Below are 20,052 nucleotides of genomic sequence, written 5' to 3' on the forward strand. Positions count from 1 at the left end.
AATCGCCTAAAAATTCAAGATAAAAAAACTAAAAATATTTCTGAATAAGAAAATGTATACAATAATTTTCAAAAAAAAAAATATATATATATATTATTGAATAAAAATGTATTACTTTAATTTTCCTAAAAAATACAAACAAACAAACAACAACAACAAAAAAAACACTTAATTTCAAGCACCAAGTGTGACCCAAAAAAGGAGGAGTTTAATTTATTTTCATGGAAGAAAAATAGATGATAAAAACTGTATAAATATTGAGTAGAATTATAAAATCTCCTCAAAATTCATAATAAAAAACTAAAAATATTGTTGAATAAAAATGTATTACTTTAATCTTCCTAAAAAACAACAACAACAAAAAAACAACACTTAATTTCAAGCACCAAGTGTGACCCAAAAAGTTTAGTTAAATTTGTTTTCATGGAAAAAAGGTGATAAAAACTGTATAAATATAGCATAGTATTACAGAATCTCCTCAAAATTCAAAATAAAAAAAACTACAAATATTATTGAATAAAAATGTATTACTTTAATCTTCCTAAAAAAATAATAATAATAATAATAATAATAAAAACACTTAATTTCAAGCACCAAGAGTGACCCAAAAAAGGAGTTTAATTTATTTTCATTGAAGATAAGTAAATGATAAAAACTGTTTAAATATTGTGTAGAATTATAAAATCTCCTTAACATTCAAAATAAAAATATTTTTGAATAAAAATGTATTATATTAATTTTCATTAAAAGAAAGAAAATAAGAAAATAAATAAATAAAAATAAAAAACACTTAATTTCAAGCACCAAGTGTGACCCAAAAATAAAGTTTTATTTATTTTCATTGAAGATAAATAGATGATTAAAAACTGTATAAATATTTCATGCTATCATAATGTCGCCTAAAAATTCAAGATAAAAAACTAAAAATATTACTGAATAAGAAAATGTATACAATAATTTTCTTACAAAAAAGAAAAAAAGAGGGAAACTTAAATTTCAAGCATCAAGTGTGAGATAAAAATGAAGAGGCTCCGAGCGTTAAATTCCTCACATTAATGTTTTTAATGTACAGCTGCATAAACACTTTTCTCCAGCAGTTCTTTGAATGTTGGTTTCAGACACATGATAATTATAATAATATTAATAATGATGATGAAGAAATTTTATTCTGAACTCTATTACACTATATTACAATCATTGAACTCATGAAAATACAGACAGAGAAATTTTAAAGAGCAGTGTAAATATGAGCTGATTCCACACACACACTTGTGTATTTGTCTGTTTGTGTGTGTGACTGAAACATCTTCATGATGATCAGAAACAGGAAACTGATGTTCAACTTCCTGAAGATGAGATTCACAGGAGTTCAGATTAAAACACACACTTTCACATCATTACACACTCAACCTGTGTGTACTGGTGTGTGTGTGTGTGTGTGTGTGAGTGTGTGTGTGTGTGTGTGAATGTGTGTAAGTGTGTGAGTGTGTGTGTGTGAGTGTGTGTGTGTTTAATGTGACACAGAGACACTGAAGAGTTTGTATAATAAAGTCTAAATCCAGCGAGTAGAGGTCGAGTGAATGTGTGTGTGAATGTGTGTAAGTGTGTGAGTGTGTGTGTGTGTTTAGTGTTTAATGTGACACAGAGACACTGAAGAGCCTGGATAAAGTCTAAATCCAGCGAGTAGAGGTTGAGTGAATGTGTGTGTGAGTGTGTGTAAGTGTGTGAGTGTGTGTGTGTGTTTAGTGTTTAATGTGACACAGAGACACTGAAGAGCCTGGATAAAGTCTAAATCCAGCGTGTAGAGGCTGAGTGAATGTGTGTGTGAGTGTGAGTGTGTGTGTGAGTGTGTGTGTGTGTGTGTGTGTGTGTGTTTAGTGTTTAATGTGACACAGAGACACTGAAGAGTTTGTATCAAGGTAAAATCCAGCGAGTAGAGGTTGAGTGAATGTGTGTGTGAATGTGTGTAAGTGTGTGAGTGTGTGTGTGTGAGTGTGTGTGTGTGTGTGTGTTTAATGTGACACAGAGACACTGAAGAGTTTGTATAATAAAGTCTAAATCCAGCGAGTAGAGGTCGAGTGAATGTGTGTGTGAATGTGTGTAAGTGTGTGAGTGTGTGTGTGTGTTTAGTGTTTAATGTGACACAGAGACACTGAAGAGTCTGGATAAAGTCTAAATCCAGCGAGTAGAGGTTGAGTGAATGTGTGTGTGAGTGTGTGTAAGTGTGTGAGTGTGTGTGTGTGTTTAGTGTTTAATGTGACACAGAGACACTGAAGAGCCTGGATAAAGTCTAAATCCAGCGTGTAGAGGCTGAGTGAATGTGTGTGTGAGTGTGAGTGTGTGTGTGAGTGTGTGTGTGTGTGTGTGTGTGTGTGTTTAGTGTTTAATGTGACACAGAGACACTGAAGAGCCTGGATAAAGTCTAAATCCAGCGTGTAGAGGCTGAGTGAATGTGTGTGTGAGTGTGTGTAAGTGTGTGAGTGTGTGTGTGTGTTTAGTGTTTAGTGTGACACAGAGACACTGAAGAGTCTGGATAAAGTCTAAATCCAGCGTGTAGAGGCTGAGTGAATGTGTGTGTGAGTGTGAGTGTGTGTGTGAGTGTGTGTGTGTGTGTGTGTGTGTGTGTTTAGTGTTTAATGTGACACAGAGACACTGAAGAGTTTGTATCAAGGTAAAATCCAGCGAGTAGAGGTTGAGTGAATGTGTGTGTGAATGTGTGTAAGTGTGTGAGTGTGTGTGTGTGAGTGTGTGTGTGTGTGTGTGTTTAATGTGACACAGAGACACTGAAGAGTTTGTATAAGAAAGTCTAAATCCAGCGAGTAGAGGTTGAGTGAATGTGTGTGTGAGTGTGTGTAAGTGTGTGAGTGTGTGTGTGTGTTTAGTGTTTAATGTGACACAGAGACACTGAAGAGTTTGTATCAAGGTAAAATCCAGCGTGTAGAGGTTGAGTGAATGTGTGTGTGAATGTGTGTAAGTGTGTGAGTGTGTGTGTGTCAGAGACACTGTAGAAGGACAGAGAGCCGCTCGACTCGTCCAGAAACACTGCGACTCTCTTACAGGAGTCTGGAGAAACAGAGATCTCAGTGTAGTTATCATTGTGACGAGCACCGAATCCTTGATCAGTGCAGATCAGACTCCAGGAGATATCATTACCTCCAAACACACAGTCATTACTCAATCCTTTCCTCTGGATTTTTTTATAACACACTGATATATTAACATATCCGCTCCATTCAGTCTCCCAGTAACAGCGTCCAGTCAGTCTCTCTGAACACACAACCTGAGGACAACGATCAAATCTGTCGGGATGATCAGGATACGACTGATACTCAGAGACACACGTCACCTTTCTGTTCTCCTCAGACAGAACGAGTCGAGTGTGTGCTGTGTTTGGATCCAGTGTGAGATCACAGGCGTCTGAACACAACACACACACACATTACAACACACACATTTACAACTCAACTACAAACAAGAGAACTGTGTTTCTGTGTGTGACTTACATTTGTGGCGTCCTGCTGTGATCCTGATCTCTCCTCCATGATCCACACTAGACAACACACACACACACACACACACACACACACACACACACACACTTTAAGACACATGTATTTAGTTTAATGTTTATTTCTGATTGACAGAAATCTCAGAAGAGTTCAGAGAAAAAGAGAAGAACATCATCAAGTGTTAAACAGAGATGAAGAGGAGCAGAACTTATTCATTATGATAGAAATAATAGATAATAAAATGTTTATAAATATTGAATAGAATAATAAAATAATAAATAAATAAAATAGATATAATAAAATCCCTTCAAAAGTCTAATAATAATAATAAAATATATATTATTGAATAAACATTACAATGAGCGTGATTTAAAAATTATGAAGCTCAGAATGTAATTAATAATAAAAAGGCTCATAAAACTGTATAAATATTGCAAAGTATCATAAAATAATGTTTTTTATGATTCTTATGATGTTTGATTATTAAATTTAATATAAAAGTTCATTTTAGTAACTGAAATATAAGTTGTTGTTGTTGGATTGTGATCAGATAAGGGGCGTTCGATATCTAGTCTCATTATAGATGAGTGAAAAATGAGTTTAATTTTATCTCTTTCTGTTTGTCGTATTATCTTATTCTGTAAGATATACATTATTCTTATATTAATAATTAAGGGATAATTGAAGGGACAGTACACCCAAAAATGAAAACTGTCATCATTTATCCAAGTTTTTCCAAATTCAATCTGATTCAAACAGAAAACAGCTTCTAAAATAAACGTTAGTAAATTCAGTTTGACTAAAAATAATGACTCAAATTTTTTTATTATTATTTGGTATTTTTAGGATATTTTATGATACAATGCAATATATATATATATTTGATATACACAATCTGAGAAAATCCAAATGAAGAGCTAAGAATATCCCTTATGTAGAAAAAAACTCTCTCTCACACACACACACACACACACACACACACACACACAAACACAGACACAGACACACACTCACACACACACACAGAGACAAACACACACAAACACAGAGACACACACACACACATACAGAGACACACGCACACACACACATTCACCCTCACACACACACTCACACACACACACAGAGACACACACACACACACACACAGAGACAAACACACACAAACACAGAGACACACGCACACACACACATTCACCCTCACACACACACACAGAGACACACACACACACACACACAGAGACAAACACACACAAACACAGAGACACACGCACACACACACATTCACCCTCACACACATACACACACACAGAGACAAACACACACAAACACAGAGACACACGCACACGCACACACACACATTCACCCTCACACACACACTCACACACACACACACAGAGACACACACACACACACACCCTCACACATAGAACACATTATAATATTTCTGCTGGGATATGGGATATTAAATATTAAATACTATCATAAAATATTTTAATAATAATAAATATTTAACAGAAAATATTATTGAACAAAAATATATTACATTTATTTCCGTAAAAAAAAAAAAAAAAAAAAAATTATATATATATATATATATATATATATATATATATATATATATATATAATAAAAATCATGTATTTTAAGTTCCACGTCTGACCCTAAAATGAAAGGGCACAGTTTTAAAAAATGTAATAGGGAAAAAATGCTAATAAAAATTGTATAAATATTGGATTGTATCATAAAATATTTTACTAATTGTAAATAATAAACAGAAAATATTATTTTAAAAAAATAATACATTGGATTTTCCTTAAAAAAAAAGGTTTTATTTCAAGGACCATGTGCGTCCCAAAATTAAAGGAAGTTGGATTTAATTTTAAATGACCAAACAATAATACAAAATAAAACCATCTCGAGATTAAAGTCATTATAATACGAGATTAAACTCCTCAAAATACAGCCTGAGAAATTTGACACAACAGAGTAAATGTGATAAATTATTTTACATACACATAATTATTTGTGTGTGTGTCTGTGAGAGAGAGAGATGTGTGAGAGTGTGTGTGTTTAATGTTTAGTGTGACACAGAGTCTGGATCAAGGTAAAATCCAGCGTGTAGAGGTTGAGTGAATGTGTGTGTGTGTATATGTGTGTGTGTGTGTGAATGTGTGTAAGTGTGTGTGTGTGTGTGTGTATGTGTGTGTGTGTGAATGTGTGTAAGTGTGTGTGTGTGTGTGTGTATGTGTGTGTGTGTGAATGTGTGTAAGTGTGTGTGTGTGTGTGTGTATGTGTGTGTGTGTGAATGTGTGTAAGGGTGTGTGTGTGTGTGTGTGTGTGTGTGTCAGAGACGCTGTAGAAGGACAGAGAGCCGCTCGACTCGTCCAGAAACACTGCGACTCTCTTACAGGAGACTGGAGCAGCTAGGGTGACCATATGAGCCATTTTCCCAGGACGTGTCCTTCCCAGGATTTTTATATTGTCTAAAATATCCAGATTTTGTCTGTTTGTGCTGTGCAGGTCGATCATTGTGTGACATTCATAAGAGCTATAGAGAGCAGAGCAGACGGTTAAATCACTCTCTTGTACTTTGGTGTTATTCAATGATCGGTGCGCAGCGACGCTTCAAGTTCAAGAATGAATGAACAAACACCAAACATGTACGTGTGTTTACATTGCTCTGATCCTTCTCTGTAGATCTCACCTTCTCACACGATACCATTGGTTGATTATGTAACATACCTGCATGTTATTGGTCAAACTACTTTGGATGTTTTAGGTAATACAGAAATCCTGGCAAGGACGCGTCCCGCACGGTGAAGTGCTTTAGTGAGAGCAGATGATATTGTAAACTAGCTGTGTTTTAAAATATGAAACACATATATTGCAAATAATTGTTAAACAAAGAAATCTGTATTTCCATATAAATTGCATGAGTAAACATATGTTCAATATATTTTCACACATGCTGAAAGATTTAACATTTACATTTAGCAGAAAAATGAATTACATTCAGGCTATGCGTTTATTACATTGGGAATCGAACCCATGACCTTTAGCACTGCTAACACAATGCTCTACCACTGAACCACAGGAACACTAAGTTTAAAGCCAATTAATAAAAGGACTGCAAATTAGTCACTTAAATGGAATATTCTTCTTTAGTCGCTGTTTCTGTTTATTTGTAGTCACAGTCTTACATCACATTTAGAAAGAATGACCATTTCTATAATATTTCCATCAAAAATACGCCCCGAGTCGCTGTAGCTCTCTCTCCAGTCCAGACTCACTGGAATATGTTCAGAGGTGAACATGCTCCTCAACAAAAACTATCATCAGTTATGGTATATTTTATGACATATGCAGAGTTAATTGTTATCATCAGACAGTCTGGTATAAAGAGACAAGACTTACTGACAGATGAACTATGTAACCTAATAAATACATGATTGTGATTGTGAGCTTATTTGATGTGTCTGATCTCTTCAAGTGGTGGTATTTGTCATGCATTTGCAACACACATAAATATTCAGAATTGTATGGTGATCATAATCATCTAGCCAGCAAACTTATGTAGGGCCCAGATGGGTGTCACCTGGGCTTTCTAACTGGGGGCTTAGCCAGGTTTGTCCTCAGCTTCTATCACATCAGTTAATGAAATGAACAGTGCTCAGTGTGCATACTACAGAGTGCTAAAAATAAGACTGAAGCACCATTAAAGTTCATTCGATAATCAAGTGATTAACTGAGAACTGATTGAGCATTAGTGATGAACTCTGCTTAAGAAAGGAAAGAAGTTGTTGACCCCGAAGAAGCCCAGATGAGGCACAACCAAGCCCCAGAAGTGACAGTGGAAATACGACTGGCCCTGGCACACACTAGTGCACCCGTTTACAAATAAAGTAAGAAGTGAAATTAGAAAAGCAAAAGTAAACTTTCATATAAGAGATGAGGGAAAAGGACAGAATTGGGTAGACCATGGGTCAGAAAGTAAAAGTCCTGCTATATGTTTATTTCACCCATGAACTCAGCTGATTTTACCAAAGGAGAACCAAGTCATTCCTTTCAAGTCACAAGTCCTCAAAGAGTTAAAGTTAATAAGATAATTAATTGACTGATTAAATAATGATTTCACATTAGTGATGAACACCTGCTGTTACTGAGAATTACAGAGGATCAGATGTTGATGTTTTATTGGTTAAAAAGATGTCACCATCATGAAATCAGCTGCTGAGATCATGGGTTTAAATAAATTAACAGGAAATTATAAAAAGCCAGTGACAAAAAACAACTAGATTTGGAATGAAAACATTATCTGTGATCATGGCATGAAAACAAGTACTTTTAATTTTGTGGATACGATAAAGCTCAAAGAGAAATATGGATTATATTCTATAATTATTATTATTATTTATAAAGAAAGTCTTTTAACTCAGATTATCATCTTATATACTGTAGAATGCAATACTTTTTTCATTCTGTATGGAAATAAGTTTATTTGAGTCCACACTCATGAGTGTAAAAAAATCCTGAAGCAGTGTTAATGTGATAACTGGTGATTAATTGAATGATGACTGACCATTAGTGAAGTCACCTGATGTTACCGAGCAGAAGCAAATTAAAATGACTTCTTTCACAGAAGCAATGAGTTCACATTTTTAAGTCGCTAGTGGCTAGTTACATTTATTATAAACAGCCACAAACTTCAAGCAAAACTGAAACCGCGTTGGGCTCACAAGCCTCTCTCATTCAACAAGAATCCAAACGTTTCAATTTTGCTATTTTTGTAACATTTGGTTACTACAGTTTTTTACAGATGCTAGGACACACTGAATGAATCAGACATGATGCAGAATTCGTCAATATTTTTTGTTTATTTATTTTTACTTTTTTGCACTGAGTAATTTCAAAATAGAGGAATTTGTATCCACACCATCCACTGACACAGATATGATAGTAATGCTAATCTACAAATTGTCCAGTTGTTTTTATAGCATTTAATTTTAAGATTTAAAATATATTTCATTCAAATATTACTGTAGAAATGTAGCAAATTGCTGTCTTATTCAGGTTTGTATTATGTTATTGTTTGGACATAAGTTTAACAGTTTTGAAAACAGTATGTAAGCATGTGCAAATTGGCCTGTACGTACAAAGAGTTTTGTATTGAGCCAAAAGAGTCTCAATAAAAATAAATGCACACACTACATTCACATATGCACACATAGGATTCATGCATGCACACACATAATTCATAAATACAGACACAGGATACACAAATGTGCACAAAATTCACAAATGCACACACAAAATTTAAAAAGCACAGAAGATTCACAAATGCATACAAACTTCAGAAATGCACACAAAATCCAGAAATGCACACACAATTCAGAAATGCAAACAACATTTACAAATGCACTCAAGATTCACAAATGCACAGGACAAGATTCAGAAATGTATTTCTGATGCACACACACATATATCTTGATTTACAAACTGCTTGCGGTCTGTGAACTTCACTGCATTTGTGTGTGAATTTTGAGACTCCTCTGATTTGGCTCGACACACAAATGCCTTTTTTTAAACAGGGAATGATCTGCAACCAATCAGATCTCTCCCTTGTTTGAGCCAATCACAAGAATGCACCCCACGTGGGGGATTTTTACTTATAAGCTAATCAGCGAACGACTCACTTTCCTCAGCGAATGACTCACTTACCTCACACAGCTGGCGACTCACTTTCCTCATCGAACGATTCATTCTCCTCACGAGTCACGCAGCGAACGACTCAATTTCCTCACGCAGTGAGCGACTCACTTTCCTCAGCGAACGATTCACTTTCCTCACCCAGCAAAGTTGAACGAACGATTCCTTTCCTCACGCAGAAATCAACTCACTTTGCGCAGCCGGAGAGTCACTTTCCTCTGGCAGCAGATCACTGACTCTCTCTTCATGTAGGGACCGAATATTATAATTAAAGTGACTTCTATATTGCATCCAAAGAATATTTAGATATTATTTTATTTTACTTTCATTAAAATATTTCAATAAAATGAAATAATTGCCTATTGCAAATTTATGAATCCATGGTTAACTTTTTTTTCTGCAGTCACAGTCTGGGCTATATGTATTGAGACATTTTTAAATTTATATTTTGTAAAAAAAATAATAAAAAATAAACCTGAATTGTAATCTAAACATCTGTATTTTCATACAATTTCATAAATAAGTAGGCTATAATATGCTACACCACAGGCATATCAGGCTGTGTGAACGCCTTCATGTGATTGGCTTATAAGTAAACAATCCCCCACGTGGAGTGCATTCTTGTGATTGGCTAAAAGAAGGAAGACATCTGATTGGTTGCTGATCATTCCCTGTTTAAAAAAAAGGCAGTGAAGTTCACAGACCGCGAGCAGTTTGTAAATCAAGATATATGTGTGTGTGCATCAGAAATACATTTCTGAATCTTGTTCTGTGCATTTGTGAATCTTGAGTGCATTTGTAAATGTTGTTTGCATTTCTGAATCGTGTGTGTTTTTCTGAATCGTGTTTGCATTTCTGAATTTTGTATGCATTTGTGAATCTTCTGTGCTTTTTAAATTTTGTGTGTGCATTTGTAAATTTTGTGCACATTTGTGTATCCTGTGTCTGTATTTATGAATTATGTGTGTGCATGCATGAATCCTGTGTGTGCATATGTGAATGTAGTGTGTGCATTTATCTTTATTGATACTCTTTTGGCTCCATAGTTTTGGTAGTTGTTGTGTGTGAGTGAGAAAAGAATTCATGAAATTTGAGAGATGTAGTCATTGAATGCATTTTGTGCCAAAACAATGATAATTGATCCTCAGTGTAGCCCACATAGGTTTCTGTTGTGCTCACTGTGTGAAGAGTTTTGCAAAAGTGACCATAGGTATTGAGAAATGGGTCCTAGCATCTGTAAAAAACTGTAAACTATTGTTCATTGTGTGGAATAAACAAGGCACGCGTTCCAAAATGGTAGTAAAATCCTTCACATGCACGAAAGTGTTTAAGTGCTGCACGCTAATTTTACAGAGTCACAAAAATGAGTGTAGCCTATATTTGTTTTTTTTTTGTTAAGAGAAATATATTTTGTGTCGTTCTATCCATTTTATTCATTTTATAAACAAAATAAAAAAAAATACATTCTAATCTTACTGGTTCACAATTGACTAATGAGCTTCAGTTGTTGGTCAGGAAAATAATCTAAATAAACTAAATAAATAATCTAAATAAACTAAATAAATAATCTAAATAAACTAAATAAATAATCTAAATAAACTAAATAAATAATCTAAATAAACTTGCATACATGAGCGGAGACCTGACTTGAGATTTGATTGTATCCATCCATCGCTCATGTCCATATCGATAAAAGTTTTGTGCAAAAAACGACTGTATGCCCACTTTAATGTTGTACATCTGTTTCACAAATGAGGCCCAAAGAGTTTCGCTTTCTTTTATGATATAAGATGGATCACAGCTAGATGTGCCATATATAGTCTTATAACACAATGCACGCCTAGCCAAGGGTTTTCCCTTTGCATATTTACAAATGACAGTACACAAATTAATAACAGTTAATAGTCTTCCTCTCTCTATCTCAAGTCATTATCTGGCTCGGCTCGGTGTTCATCTTCAGTTCTCTCTTCAAAGCAGTTCAGTCAGTGTACTGTTTGAGTGCATGAATTACTCCGGGATATTGGTTTGTTTGAACTCAGAGGGAGTGTCAGCCACATTAAAAAAGTTAACAGCTTAAGTCATTTGTGGATTAATGCATATTGGAGACACGAATCGTATAAAACGATTCAGTTCGATTTGGTGAACTGGTTCAAAAAGATCCGGTCACATCGAATGATTCGTTCGCGAACCGGATATGACAAACTGCTTTGTTTTGAACTCTCTCACAACAGACACTGAAGAGAAGACAATGCTGAATAAAGTTGTAGTTTTTGCTAGTTTTGGACCAAAATGTATTTTTGATGCATCAAAAAATTCTAACTGACCCTCTGATGTCACATGGACTACTTTGATGATGTTTTTCTTATCTTTCTGGACATGGACAGTATACCGTACACACAGTTTCAATGGAGGGACTGAGAGCTCTCGGACTAAATCTAAAATATCTTAAACTGTGTTCTGAAGATAAATAGACGTAATACTGGTTTGGAACGACATGAGGGTGAGTTATTAATGACATAATTTTGCAAATTGCGTGAACTAACCCTTAAATATCCTGAGCAAGATGAACTGTTCATTGTGAGTTTGATAAAATGTTTTATGTTATAATGCTTATGGCAATTAAAAATCTTCTATACATGTTTTTTATTCTTCATTTTCTATCATGACATACTCCAATTCCTGTTAAAACACACTAGGCATTGTTGTTCTGTGCATTTTTAGCATGTTTTATGTGAAGTCATATTTATTTATATTTATACATAATTATATGTCCATCAAAAGTTTGCTTTAATTGAGTGTGGGCAGCCCAGCAAATATAGACCTGACGCCGAAACCATCGCTGCCGCGCTACTCACGCTACGCTCCTGCTCGACGCTCATGCGTTAGGAGGCAGCCCTACAATAATTACAGATTCCCTCACAATCACAGAAGAGAGGATGATTGTTACTGCTCAACCTACTTGAGTTTGTCCAGATGTTTGAGTGTTTCAGAGAGTTTAACTCCTGATTCTCCTGGGTGATTGTAGCTTAGATCCAGCTCTCTCAGGTGTGAGGGGTTTGAACTCAGAGCTGATGCCAGAGCAGCACAACCATCTTCTGTCACCATACAGCCAGATAATCTACAACAACAGTCCAATTGTTAAAATAATGAAAAGATTTACAATACAATAGCCAACAGAGCTCTTCAACTGGTGACCAATGTGGCAAATCTTTGAACAGTACGTTATAAAGCTATCTACATTATTTTATTGAAATTATGAAGCTGTCTGATTCATGTGCAAAATGAATCATTTTCATTTTACTCAAAAAGTGTGTGAAAAACTATTTAACCTGTTTGGTTCTTCATGCAGTTGGTCAGTAAACTTTTTGTGTGATCATAACAGAACATTTGCTGAAATACCTGTGAACTGATCTGACTCCAGTTAGCAAATTCATAGTTTCTGCTCAAAATAAAAGTTCTACATAAGATGTAGATACTGTATCAGATATTTTCAACACTCTTCCTTAGTTTTCCTTATTTTTAAACAACAGCACTAAAATGTTCAAATTATCTATTTTTTTTTTTTTGCTTGTTTCATTATTTTTTTAAAGACAAGTTTATTATAACCCAGTTTTTAGTTAAGTTCATACTGTTAAGCTTATATTGTGGTTATTTGTGCTATCCATTAAAAAGCTATCCATTTTTATCCTTTACTACAGGTGCTGGACATATAATTAGAATAATATCAAAAAAATAAATAATTCACTAATTTCATTCAAAAAGTAAAACTTGTATATTATATTCATTCATTACACAAACTGATCTATTTCAAATGTTTATTTCTTTTAATTTTGATGATTATAACTGACAACAAAGGAAAATACCAAATTCAGTATCTCAGAAAATTAGAATATTGTGAAAAGGTTCAATATTGAAGAGACCTGGTGCCACACAATCAGCTAATTAACTCAAAACACCTGCAAAGCCTTTAAATGGTCTCTCAGTCTAGTTCTGTAGGCTACACAATCATGGGGAAGACTGCTGACTTGACAATTGTCCAAAAGACTTTGACACCTTGCACATGGAGGGCAAGACACAAAAGGTCATTGCTAAAGAGGCTGGCTGTTCACAGAGCTCTGTGTCACATTAATAGGCACATTAATAGAGAGGCGAAGGGAAGGAAAATATGCGGAAGAAAATAAGTGTACAAGCAATAGGGATAACCGCACCCTGGAGAGGATTGTGAAACAAAACCCATGCAAAAATGTGGGGGAGATACACAAAGAGTGGACTGCAGCTGGAGTCATTGCTTCAAGAACCACTACACACAGACGTATGAGAGACATGGGTTTCAGCTGTCGCATTCCTTGTGTCAAACCACTCTTGAACAACAGACAGCGTCAGAAGAGACTCGTTTCAAGAAGGACTGGACTGCTGCTGAGTGGTCCACAGTTATGTTCTCTGATGAAAGTAAATTTTGCATTTCCTTTGGAAATCAGGGTCCCAGAGTCTGGAGGAAGAGAGAAGAGGCACACAATCCACATTGCTTGAGGTCCAGTGTAAAGTTTCCACAGTCAGTGATGGTTTGGTGTACCATGTCTTCTGCTGGTGTTGGTCCACTGTGTTTTCTGAGGTCCAAGGTCAACACAGCTGTAAACCAGGAAGTTTTAGAGCACTTCATGCGTCCTGCTGCTGACCAACTTTATGGAGATGCAGATTTCATTTTCTAACAGGACTTGGCACCTGCACACAGTGCCAAAGCTTCCACTACCTGGTTTAAGGACCATGGTATCCCTGTTCTTAATTGGCCAGCAAACTCGCCTGACCTTAACCCCATAGAAAATCTATGGGGTATTGTGAAGAGAGACATGCGATATTCCAGACCCAAGAATGCAGAGGAGCTGAAGGCCACTATCAGAGCAACCTGGGCTCTCATAACACCTGAGCAGTGCCACAGACTGATCGACTCCATTCCACACTGCATTGCTGCAGTAATTCAGGCAAACATGCTGTACATGCTCATACTTTTCATTTTCATACTTTTCAGTTGGCCAAGATTTCTAAAAATCCTTTCTTTGTATTGGTCTTAAGTACTATTCTAATTTTCTGAGATACTGAATTTGGGATTTTCCTTAGTTGTCAGTTATAATCATCAAAATTTAAAAGAAATAAACATTTGAAAGATTTTTTTTTTTCAATTAAATATCAAAATGATAAACAATGCATATTTTATTCCACAGCAGGCTTTTACTCATATTTACCAAGTGTGCCAATATTTGTAGAGGGCACTGAATACAAACTCTACACTGTATACTGTGAGCTAAAAAACACAATAAATACCTCAGTATGTTGAGTTGACAGTTTGGGCTCCTTAGTCCAGCACACAGCAGCTTTATTCCTGTATCCTGAAGATCATTGCGACTCAGGACCAGCTCTCTCAGTGGGGAGTTTGATGACTGTAGAGCTGAAGCCACAAATTCACAGTGCTGACCAGTGAGATTACAGCTGACCAATCTAAACAAGGTAATGAAACACAACCCATTACATAGGAACTGATTAAATATAGTGTGTTAATTGTAAAACACTTTATTAGGAGCACTCTATTAAAAAATTAGGAAGGGCCTCCAAGTGCTCTCAAAACAGTATGAATTCCTCATGCCATTAATTCCACAAACAAATAATCCAAACACATTGTTATAAAATTATGATCCATGCTGACATAACAGCATAATTCAGATTTGTCAGATGTATGTTCATGCTGTGTATCTCTTCTGCAACATCCCAAATGCGTTCTACTAAATTACAATCCAATGCCAGTGAAGAACAGGGAAGTCTTTGTAATGTTCACAAAAAAAGTTTAAGATAACTTTGGCTTTGTGTCATTGTACATTATCCTGTCATGTAAAAAATTGGTAAATTGTGTCCATGAAAGGATGCACAAGTTTGTCGCCAATACTCAAAATGTCTGTGACATTCAAGTGAAGATTGATTGGAATTAACAGACCAAAATGTGTAAAGTTTTCAAAACTATTACACAACCTGGACTGGCAACAAAAAGCAGGATGAGTCCAAATTATGACCATATGTGTACAGAAAACGAGATCCATCAGATCAAGTTATGTATTTTAGCTGTCCAGTTTTAGTGATTCTGTCACTTCAGCTTCAGTTTATTGTTCTTAGCCAACAGAAGTGGAATCTGATGTCATCTTCTGCTAGGGCAGGACTTAGGGGGGTGGGGCCCCAGGGCTTGAGGTTATGTTTAGTCCTAAACCTACAATACAAATGCCCACAAATAGAACATCATTATGAAGTAGCACAAAATACACAAACATATGCTTTGAGGTTTTGGCTTTGGCAATTAATATGCAACATTTAGGCTATAGTCAAAGTGTAATATAATATAATATGATAGTTGTAATATAAAATATTTATTATAATATAATAAATGGGATGTGTTCTCAGTTGAGAGACACCCTGAAATAACTTTGAGCAAAATTCATAGATGGATTGTGCATTAATGTTAATATTAAATATTACATTTTAATGTAGAAATATTAAATAATGCAAAAAATGAAATGAGCTTTTTTAAATATGAAACTACAAATACCAGTATGTGGTGGCAAGTGACTGTCTTAATGAGTGAGTTGAATCAACCAATTTGTTTAAAAAGCTGATTCATTTAACTTTTTAAACTACTGTATTTATAGCCTGATTGAATCATTTGCTGGTCTGTGTAACCCTGAGGAACAAAACACTGTTTTTTGGAGTTCTGCGGTTCTGCTGTTTGTTCTATTTTCTTTCTGACGGAGCAAAACAGAATTTTGTATCTGAAAGTTACTCTGCAAGTTGATGTTTATTGTACATTTGCGATCATGCAGATATTCTAGAGAGAAAAAAAGACTGTTGTTAAGTCTTAACAATAGCCATAGCTATGTTATTAAAACAGAAACTCATTAAATTATTTTTATTTAAAATAATTTTGATGACATTTCTTCTCATATATGCGTAATGGGAGTAAGATGAGAGAGAGTTCTCAAAACTCTTTAGATGATCACATAATTTAGAAGAACACTGATATAGTATTACAGAATCATCCTCTTTAAAGAAATGAGGTGTAAACATTTGAGAATGTATCATTATCTTTTAAAATGTGCGCTCTTTGGGACTAAAGGCTTAATAGAGCTGTTTAAAGTGGCCATGTGATAACAAACCAATTGGTGCAGACGCGATTGAATACGTGTTTTCTTCTATGTGAAATAATCATCAATACCAGTTTATGCTGTTTGATTGTGGCCTCGAAGTTCAGAGTTGTAAGCTGTTGCCCTGGCTGGCCCATTTGGATCTTGCTTGCGCAGTGGAAATGCAAATACTAATTTCTTAATTCTGACTGGCATATAATGTACAAATCAAACAAACATAAACTGGCAAAGGCGGGGCACATGGGCTGCAGCCCACTCGAGCCCAATGGTATGTCCGGCCATGGCTGTAGCCCCTTCACCTCGATGATCAAGATACTAAGCATTCTGAAATGCTGTTCTGCTCTCCACAATTGCAGAGTGGTTATCTGAGTTTCTGTAGCCTGTAACCAGTCTGGCTATTCTTCATTGGCCTATCCAATCAACAAAGCACATGAATCCACAGATCTCCCACTCACTGGATATTTATCATTTCTTAGTAAAAATGAATTCTTAGTAAAAGCATGTTGTTTGTAAAAGTCTCAGTGAATCAGTAGTTAACTAAATACTTAAACAAGCCTGTCTGACACCAACAATCATGCCATTGCCAAAATCAGAGCACATTTTGTTCTCCTATTCAAACATTATACTATTTAAACATTAACTGACCCACACCAGCAATATTTTATGCACTGTACTGTTGTCACATGCCTGGAGGAGTACACAACTGCATGAATATGTAGGTGCACAGGTGTTCCTAATATGTAGGTGCACAGGTGTTCCTAATAAGTGACACATTATTATTAAAATATTAATGAATCAATGTAAAAGCCAAACCTCAGTATGCAGAGTTGACAGTTTGCACTCTTTAATCCAATCAGCAGCTTTATTCCTGAATCCTGCAGATCATTGTTACTCAGGTCCAGCTCTCTCAGTGGGGAGTTGGATGACTGTAGAGCTGAAGCCACAATTTCACAATGTTGATCAGAGAGATTACAACCTGTCAGACTGAAAAATGTGACTGGTTAAAAGGCATGCAGGCATCACATTAGATTGCAGGATCTTACAACAGAAAGGGGCAGCAATAAAAAAATATATATATTTAAACATCAGAGAGGATTATTTTTTACGTACATTCTGCTCTACTTACTTGATTTTTTCCAGTTGGTTGATTAGCTTCACTGCTGATTCTCCTGGGTGATTGTGGCTCAGATCCAGCTCTTTTAGGTGTGAGGGGTTTGAACTCAGAGCTGATGACAGAGCAGCACAACCTTCTTCTGTCACCAAACAACGAGATAATCTACAACAGTAAGTGTTCATGTTATAAAGACATATATGGTAAAATATCTATCAATACTTTTCACTGGTGACCTGTAGGTCAGATCTGTGACATTCATCATTTGAAGATGGTTGGGGCATGTTTACGAATTGTGTGGATGTTGCTCTGGTTCCACTGCGACTGCAGGGTATCCGCATACTACATCACATTCCAAATTATTATGCAAGTAATATATCAATAGGATTTTGGTACAATAAAGAGTCAGACTTTTGTTTGTACGGTTTTTCACATCTTTTTAGATAGCAGGTATCAATCTCAGAAAGATTTCTTAAATAGTTTGCCAGGTCTTCTCAGTTAAATGGAAACCCTAGTTAAAAAGGTTGTTCCACATTACTAAGAAAGTCACAGTTCTCATGAAATATGGTGAGGAAGAAAGATTTTTTCTAAAGATGAAAGTTATGAAAAAAAATGCAATGTCTTGCAAAAGGCATCAAAACAAACAATATTTCATAAAAACCAAATCAATTATTGGGAAAGTTTCTGTTAAACAAATGACCTGTATTGTAATGTCATCTGTAAAAAAGCACCTATTGAGCAGCAGACAGGTGTTTTGGAGCTACATCATTGTGTGTAAAGCTGTGTTTTAGTCACTGCTAACCCAACCTCACAACGAGAAACCTGCATAGTGGCTGTAGAGACACATTTCAAATTGTTTAGCACAATGGTATTTATGCAGCATGGAATAGTGTGTTATCCTTCATGAAAATCCTTTTATTTCCAAGAGCACTATTCTTCATTTTATACCACAGCAGAAAATTGTCAGTTATAATAATAATAATAATTCATTACATTTATATAGTGTTTTTCTAGGCACTCAAAGCACTTTACATAGACAGGGGGTATCTCCTCATCCACCACCAGTGTGCAGCATCCACCTGCATCCACCTGTTTTCTCTACAGCCACTGTGCAGGTTTCTCTTTGTGAGGTTTGGTTGGCAGTTACTGAAATGCGGCTTTACACACAACTGTCAGTTTGCATGGAGAGGATCTTAAAACTCCAGTAACTTCAAACTCCTGTCCGCTGCTCAGCAGTGGCTTTTTACAGCTGGCATTACAATGCAATGCAATCATTCATTTGTTTGACAGAAACTTTCCTTTATAAATCTTTATCTGACCAAGATCTTCTGTGCTCTAAGTTATGAACCTTACATCTCACTTCACAATTTTTCAACCAAATCATCATCCACCACCTCCATGTTTTAGTCTCATTGGAATAGAATGGCCATTCATCAACCATCAGAAATCCATTTATCTGGACTATCACAATTGTACTGCAGCATTCATAAGTGAATACTACTACTTAAACAAGTCTTCATGCGTTTCTACAGCCATTGTGCAGGTTTCTCTTTGTAAGGTTTGGTTGTCAGTTACTGAAATGCAGCTTTACACACAACTGCCAGTTTGCATGGAGAGGATCTGGAGACTCCAGTAACTTCCAACACCTGTCCGCTGCTCAGCAGAGGCTTTTGTACAGCTGGTATAACAATACAGTTCATTTGTTTGATAGAAACTTCCCTTTATAAATCTTTATCTGATCAAGATCTTTTGTGCTCTAAGTCACTCACAATCTTTTGACAGTTCAATAATCTCTATTTGCTTTTCACAAAATATTGTTTGTTTTGATGCATTTTGTAAGACATTGCATTTTTCATACTTTTCATCTCCTGAATGAGCTTTCTTCCTCACCATAATTCATGAGAACTGTGACTTGCTTAATAATGTGGAACAACCTCTTCATTTTAGGGATTCCATTTACCAAATGATACTATTGAACAAATCTGTCTGAGATTGATACCAGTTATTTAAAAAGATGTGAAAAACCACACTAACAAAAATCTGACTTTTTATTGAACCGAAATCCTATTGATATATCACTTGCATAATAATTTTGAATGCTGTGTAAACTATATCAACAATGGGTTGATTTTAGCTCAATCAGAGGAGATGGCGGTTCAACAAGATGTCGTTCTTGCCTACATGGGGGAGCTGGGTTTGAGACTGAACGCCAAGAAAAGTGTACTTTCTCCATTATAGAGGACCACTAGGTGTCGTGTGGGATTCAACCATGATGCAGGCATGTCTGTCCCCTGCTTGTATCAAGCCAATCCTCACGTCAGTCAAGAGAGTCAGGAGAAGGCCAGTCACTCAATGTAAAGCAGTTTCAGAGCAGGTGTGTCCATTGTGATACCCTTTGGTCTGCTGTACATGAGACCCCTACACTAGTGGCTCAAGACCAAGGGATTTTCCCAGAGAGGGAATCCACTTCGAACTATCAAGGTCACGCAACGTTGCCTCTGTGCCTTAGAAATGTGAGCGACAGATGTGTCCCTCAATGGCTTTG

General features: G+C 35.8%; 1 protein-coding gene across 4 annotated transcripts in view; it reads right to left on the reverse strand.

Annotated features, from left to right (window-relative positions):
- Nucleotides 1-1,043: 1,043 nt before the first annotated feature.
- The window catches only part of LOC113047540 (NACHT, LRR and PYD domains-containing protein 12), a 45,648-nt gene continuing 26,639 nt past the window's right edge, over nucleotides 1,044-20,052 (reverse strand). For 2 of the 4 annotated variants that reach the window (XM_026208907.1, XM_026208904.1), the window contains 6 exons: nucleotides 17,523-17,672; nucleotides 17,210-17,380; nucleotides 14,538-14,711; nucleotides 12,178-12,336; nucleotides 3,504-3,550; nucleotides 1,044-3,417 (listed from right to left, as the gene is read on the reverse strand). In XM_026208907.1, the coding sequence (XP_026064692.1) occupies nucleotides 2,879-3,417; nucleotides 3,504-3,550; nucleotides 12,178-12,336; nucleotides 14,538-14,711; nucleotides 17,210-17,380; nucleotides 17,523-17,672 (1,240 nt within the window). In that variant the 3' untranslated portion in view covers nucleotides 1,044-2,878. Of the gene's footprint in view, nucleotides 3,418-3,503; nucleotides 3,551-12,177; nucleotides 12,337-14,537; nucleotides 14,712-17,209; nucleotides 17,381-17,522; nucleotides 17,673-20,052 lie in introns of those variants that run through there. The other 2 variants (XM_026208906.1, XR_003276296.1) reach the window with 2 other exon arrangements.

The sequence above is a fragment of the Carassius auratus genome, chromosome 28 (assembly GCF_003368295.1).
Source record: "Carassius auratus strain Wakin chromosome 28, ASM336829v1, whole genome shotgun sequence".
Taxonomy (NCBI): Eukaryota; Metazoa; Chordata; class Actinopteri; order Cypriniformes; family Cyprinidae; genus Carassius; species Carassius auratus.